Below are 5,996 nucleotides of genomic sequence, written 5' to 3'. Positions count from 1 at the left end.
TTCTAAACTATATATGCGGCTATTTGAGTGTGCGTACTTTAGAAAAAATTGAGACCGGATGTATGCGGATAGCTTTGGATGGCCGGTTTCCACATTCGTGTCCGCGGACGAATGCGATGTCTGTTTTGCGGGTTAGAGCATCTCTAGCAGACCCCGCAAAAAGCCCCAACCTGTAAAATAACTGCCAAAATGTGGGTCGGCACGCAAAATCCCGCCCGAACATACCCCGCAAACGCGGCCGGCCCGCAAATTTTTTTGAGGGGTGCGGCAAAATCTTGACCCCAACCCGCGAATACGCGGGTTCCTCCCCCCCCCCTCCGGCCCGTCGGTGCCCTGCATATAGTGGGAGCGGTTGGTGGGAAGGACATTTCAGCCTGCACTTTCCCCACCTACCACCTCCCCTCTCCCCCTCGCCCCGCCGTCGGGCCGCCGCCCACGATTTCAACGAAAGTAGCCGGCGGGATCACACCGAAGGCCACCACATGCACGAGGTTGCCCTCCACCCCCCTCCCTCCTGCTTCGGTGGGCTGAAAAGTTGCAGATCTACGGCCCTTCGTCGGCGGCGGCCGGATTTGGCTTTTCCGACCGCCGGTGGCTGCGCCAAGTGATGGAATGGTCGGGGAGCACCTCGCGCAGCCCCGACAAAGTCCCATCGCCGCATGCAGGTACGGATTCGTCCTGTCGCCGCCGCCGATGGTTTGCAGGCGTGGATTCGGCTGGCCGTCCGCCGGGCTCGGCGCTCGTGTAGAGGCTCTGTGGCTCGCCGATGCCGCTCATACAGTGCGACGACTGCACGCGGACAGTGCCGCTTCTAACTCCGGGCACGCCGAAGCACCCCGGATGGGTGTTCTTCAATGCGAAAACGACGGGGTGCGTGTTATTTTTATTCGGCTTTGGAATCGTATTCTTTGGTTCAATTGCGATAGCTCATTTCGAACATCATCATATGTGTAGGAAGATGGATGCTCATTTTGGTTTTGGAAGGCAAATACATTGATTATTGATAGAAAAAACTTAATAGACGTTCGTGCACTCCTTAGTAGAATCGAAGGTAATGAAGTGGCTGCATGTGCAACTAGAAGGGAAGTAACGTCTACTTCTTTAGAACCAAAGAAGAAGAATGAAGAATGCAAAATCAAGAATCCACGGATCAACAATGAATGCATGGAGAAGATATTGGTCCAACTAGTGGGAGCAGTTATGAAAGTTGGAAATATTCTAAAATGCATAATTGTGGTCCTTGTTTTCTTTGATCTTGATATTCTAGCAAAGATTTGGTGATGTCCTATATATCCAATGTTGTTGAAAAAGCAAAAAAAAAAATTGCATTATCTTATGCCAAACTGAGGTGCAAATTTAGGATTTACGGGCCGGCGGAAGCGGCACCAGACCAGACCCCGCAAAGCCGACCCGTAAAAGAGCATACTCCGCGAATATCCTTTTATACGGATTCGTTTTGCGGGGTCTGCCTCTGCGGCCATCCGCGCCGGTCCGAAAAAAGTCGTTTTTCCGTGAACTGCAAACGCGTTTTGCGGGTCAGGATTTTGCGGGGTCTGCTTTTGATGCTCATTAGCATTGGAGATGCCCTAACCAGCCCGATGAAAAATATCCCGAGGTACAGATGATCACGTCCATGCACATGGATTTATATCCTCTATTTGTTTACTTCCATGAGCCTTGAGCAGAGTGAAGATCTTACCCGAGTTGTGAGCACATAGCACAAGGGGCTCGCGTGATGCACAAGGTGTACGTCCGCCCTCGGTTATATATACAACGTGAAGCGTTACCCATGCCTTCATTTATTACTGCGGATGTATCTGAGATCCAGTGATCTGCTTGCCGGTGAGACAGGTGCTCGTGATACACAAGCCTGAGTCAGCACCGATTCTCTGGCTTGGCGGTGGACAATATCATAAATTATCCCGTTGTTCAACGATTTCTAGCGTGCGCTCTAAGGTGGAGTGGTTCCTTTCTGTGTGCATGCTATGGTGTTCGTCATTCACATGGCATGCAAACTATGCAAGAGACGTGGGATGCTTCCATCCATCTAGTCCTGGACATGCATGCTGCCATTGCCCTAGCTAGCTCCTATGATCTATAAATACCAGTCCCAACCTTCAAGTTCTCACACACAGCCATCTACTATCTCACAAGCCTATAGCATCCTCCGAGTTCCCACACACAGCCAACTCCGCCATGGCGAACCCCTCCAGTTTCCAGATCACTCCCCGCGCCGCGTTCGTGGAGAGCAACGAGCTCAACTTCCGCAGCTTGTACCTGTTCCACACTTCCCTCGGCCCAAACCAGACCCAGTCCACCGTAATAGACCCGAATGCTACTACCGGTTTGGGTCAGACGGCCGTTAACAACTGGGCGATATGTGATAGCCCTAGCCCCGGCGCCACCGTTGTTGCACGTGCACAAGGCCTGCATATCTATGCCGGTAACTGGCAGAACACTTTCAGCATAACCTTTGAGGTTGAAAGGTACGTACACATATGCTTTCAGTTTCATATACGGTTATATATACTTTATATTAGCTGTCAACAAAAATATAAATGCATGGTTATATACCTTTGTCAAGAAATACATCTTCATGTGGATTAGTTAAGCTACATTTGATTCTATTATTAGGTGGTGTTGCAAATTTCAGTGCATGATAAAGTTGCCAACCATCTGTGGACATGATACAGGTTTAAGGGGTCAACGCTTCAGGTGATGGGCATATCTGTTGAGGAAGGTGAGTGGGCTATTGTTGGTGGGACAGGACAGTTCGCAATGGCAAACGGTGTCATATACAAAAAGTTCCATGAGCAGAGGAGCGACGGTAACATCATAGAACTCACTGTCCACGCGTTCTGTCCCGTGCTGAAAGGCTCACCGGTGAGATGAATATCCATACAAATATGTACTTATTTATTTATTTTTAGTTAGATGATATTGCTATTTTTCTCCATAGAAACATTTGTTGATTTTTGTTCACACCGATCCTTTTAATTTAAGGAAACATCACATGATTACTATATCTTGTAGAGCCTTCTCACAAAGCTTGGACCGTGGGGTGGAAGTGGAGGGTCAGATAAAGACATCGTTGAGGCACCAAGGCGTCTAGAGAGCATCACAGTTAGCAGCGGCTCGATTATTGATTCAATCAAATTTTCTTATGTTGACCAAGCTGGCCAGAAGCACACAAGTGGACCCTGGGGAGGATCCGGAGGAAATCAAAACACGGTTCGATCTCTGAATTAATTTTTGTGTGATTTTCTCAATTCCATGTGTAAGCAACTCAACACTTTTTTTTTCTTTTGCATGCTATGCAGATCGTACTCGGGGCTTCTGAGTTTGTGAAGGAAGTTTCTGGAACATACGGCATTTATGACGCAGACCAACACAACATAATAATGTCACTGAAATTCATCACCAATGTGAAGGCTTATGGGCCTTTCGGAGAAGCGAATGGAACCCCTTTCACCATACCTGTGGAAAACAATAGCAGCATAGTCGGCTTCTTCGGGCGCAGTGGGATATATCTCGATGCGCTTGGTGTCTACGTGCGCCCACTCTAAGCAACAGCGGCTAATATTCTTATTTTCGGCGTTTGTTTCTCATTTCAAATAAGAAGATGGGATCGGATCGTTGTCCTTTCTCATCCGGAAGATCTTATGTAGCCACCTGGACTTTTAGGTCCCTTTGTTGTGATGAATAAAAATATCAGTTTTCTTATATATATATATATGTGTGATGTGTTTCCTGTATGTGTCTTGATAAGAATTGAGTGGCAGGCACACTCCAGCATGGCTAGGGGCAAAGCCTAAAGATCTCGTGTTGCAAGGTTGTTCGTTTGGTTTTTCGGGTTTTTTCTTGGACTATATCTTCTGGTTTCCAGATGAGCCACGCCATGTGCGCGCCATTTTCATGGTTCTCCGGTTTTCCTTAGCATTTGTTTGTTGGTTTTAGACGCGACGTGTGCGTGCCATGTTCATGGTTCTTCCAATTTCCTTGACATTCACCATTTGGGTTTTCACACAATCGCTACTAGTACATGTGTGTGCCATGTTTATGGTTTTTCCTGGTTTTTCCTTGCATGTGTCATTCGGTTTTCAGATGACATGTATGTGCGCGCGCGTGCCATGTTCACATGCAACGAGCGTGATGAGAACACCATCATCATCTGGAGCAACATCAGTGTCAAGAAAATCTGCCATCATAGAAAGCGAGGACGACCACGATGCCACCCAGCCAGGAGAGGCTCCATCGGCAACTCAGCCAACGGATGAACCCAGTTTTGTGCCAATCCACAGGAACCCAGTTTCAAATATCACAAGAAAAAGGCTCAACGAATGCATAACAAAGGAAGAGCCGCAGAAAACACACAGGGCATAAACTTTCAGCATCAAACAAACTTCCTCCAAAACATGGAGGAATCACATTATATAATCATTAAACAGGTCTGGATGCACTGTACCACTGTGAGTTTGCAAGTATCTAATTATTACAGCCGGAAATGTCTGTGATCCTTAATGTTCATTGGTTTCTTCGGGGGCAGCTCTTTGTCACAAAGGCAAAGCATATCCTATATCACGAAATGTAAGAACGGGTCAGGACAAGAATAGATGACGCAATACACAACACATCGCGTTAAGAAGCAAAAATATGATATCCAATGTCATTCCAAGGTTTTTCCAGGCTCAACAAAAAAACAATGTCCCAGAGACAAGGGTCCCAGAGACAAGGGGGCAACTTGTGGCATGCTCCATTATTTTGTTAAGAGTACATTCACTGAGAGCAATGGCAAAATAGATGTGATACATGTTCTAGGCACTATCGGCAAACAGATGCACTTTGTTTTTAACTCGGTGTCTTCACTTCTCAGCTGCACAGCTCCTAACCATGATCAGATGCGCTTTTTAAAACCTATAACAACCATAGTCAATAGATAAATACCCCATCCTTTCCGGTAAGAAAAAACGGAGAATAAGCATTTCAATTCACTTCGTGCCAACTACAAACATCTCATATTCAATTCACTTAGTAACTATACATGATCAATTCAGTATTTCCTGGCTGTAAAGGAGTCTAGTCTACCAAGAAAGACCTCAATATTCAATATGTTATTACTGGCACACAACACAAACATTTGATATGCATTATTGGTTGTATAAAAGGAGCCTCATCTGCCAAGCAAGACCACAGTATCCAATATCACACACACACACACACACACAAAAAAAAGTATTTCACATGCATTATTTTGTTAAGAGTACATTCATCTAGAGCAATCGCAAAATAGATGGGACACATGTCTAAGAACTATCAGCAAACAAATGCACTTTCTTTTTAACTTGGTGTCTTCACTTCTCGGCTGCACAGCTCCTAACCATGATCAGACGCGCTTTTTAAAACCTATAACAACCATAGTCAATAGATGAATACCCCATCCTTTTCAAAAGAAAACAACGGAGAATAACCATTTCAATTCACTTAGCAGCATTAATTGATCAATTTGATATTTCCTGGTTGTATAAAAGGAGTCTGGTCTACCAAACAAGACCTCAATATTCAATATGTATTATTGACACACAAAACTAGTAGCTTTTGATATGCATTACTGACACCAAAAGAGAAACGACTGTCCAAAGTTAAACGAGTGATCTGCATTACTGGGAACTGCATTTGGGGGCATAAGACTTGAAAATACTGCCCTTGCTGACAAATGCTGCTGAGCCAGGATGACATATTTGTTTAACTTACCTGATGGAGCTCAGGAATATCAAAATTACTACTCTACCATGACAAAATTCTTAGTGTAAACATGCCATATAGCTCGTCAACCTCAGTATATGACATCACTATTCTACAGAACACTCACTAAATCAAGTGGCAGTGAGCTCCTACATTAGCAATTGCCCCAGGAGATGAAGCAGGTTGTTTCAAAGGAATAAATTTTATTTTCTGGTAACTAGGTCTCTTCAATAGTGGATACATAGGCTGCCGTT

The 5,996-nt window shown here is 45.2% G+C and overlaps 2 protein-coding genes across 5 annotated transcripts in view; one reads left to right on the top strand and one right to left on the bottom strand.

The window, feature by feature from the left end:
• The first annotated feature begins 2,120 nt into the window (after window positions 1–2,120).
• Window positions 2,121–3,727, top strand: LOC119352816 (mannose/glucose-specific lectin-like). Its single transcript, XM_037619402.1, has 4 exons — window positions 2,121–2,486; window positions 2,694–2,883; window positions 3,034–3,231; window positions 3,321–3,727. Exons 1-4 carry the CDS (start codon window positions 2,197–2,199, stop codon window positions 3,564–3,566), a joined length of 924 nt encoding a protein of 307 aa, XP_037475299.1. The 5' UTR covers window positions 2,121–2,196; the 3' UTR covers window positions 3,567–3,727.
• Window positions 3,728–4,380: 653 nt separating this feature from the next.
• Window positions 4,381–5,996, bottom strand: part of LOC119352814 (protein NONRESPONDING TO OXYLIPINS 2, mitochondrial-like) — a 3,423-nt gene continuing 1,807 nt past the window's right edge. Inside the window, exons 3-4 of one of the 4 annotated variants that reach the window (XM_037619400.1) lie at window positions 4,854–4,914; window positions 4,381–4,573 (exon numbers count right to left, since the gene is read on the bottom strand). In XM_037619400.1, coding sequence (XP_037475297.1) covers window positions 4,895–4,914 — 20 coding nt within the window. In that variant the 3' untranslated portion in view covers window positions 4,381–4,573; window positions 4,854–4,894. Of the gene's footprint in view, window positions 4,574–4,614; window positions 4,915–5,067; window positions 5,404–5,996 lie in introns of those variants that run through there. The other 3 variants (XM_037619398.1, XM_037619399.1, XM_037619401.1) reach the window with 3 other exon arrangements.

Source organism: Triticum dicoccoides, chromosome 2A (genome assembly GCF_002162155.2).
Source record: "Triticum dicoccoides isolate Atlit2015 ecotype Zavitan chromosome 2A, WEW_v2.0, whole genome shotgun sequence".
Lineage (NCBI taxonomy): Eukaryota > Viridiplantae > Streptophyta > Magnoliopsida > Poales > Poaceae > Triticum > Triticum dicoccoides.
Note: the sequence above shows the minus strand (reverse complement) of the source record. Positions and strands in the feature narration are given on the sequence as shown.

Excerpts from the sequence above, each read along its gene's own strand:
- LOC119352816 (XM_037619402.1), top strand. The coding sequence starts at position 2,197 with ATGGCGAACCCCTCCAGTTTCCAGATCACTCCCCGCGCCGCGTTCGTG. Across the intron at positions 2,487-2,693 it reads ATAACCTTTGAGGTTGAAAG|GTTTAAGGGGTCAACGCTTC; the intron begins GTACGTACACAT and ends GACATGATACAG. Across the intron at positions 3,232-3,320 it reads CCGGAGGAAATCAAAACACG|ATCGTACTCGGGGCTTCTGA; the intron begins GTTCGATCTCTG and ends CATGCTATGCAG.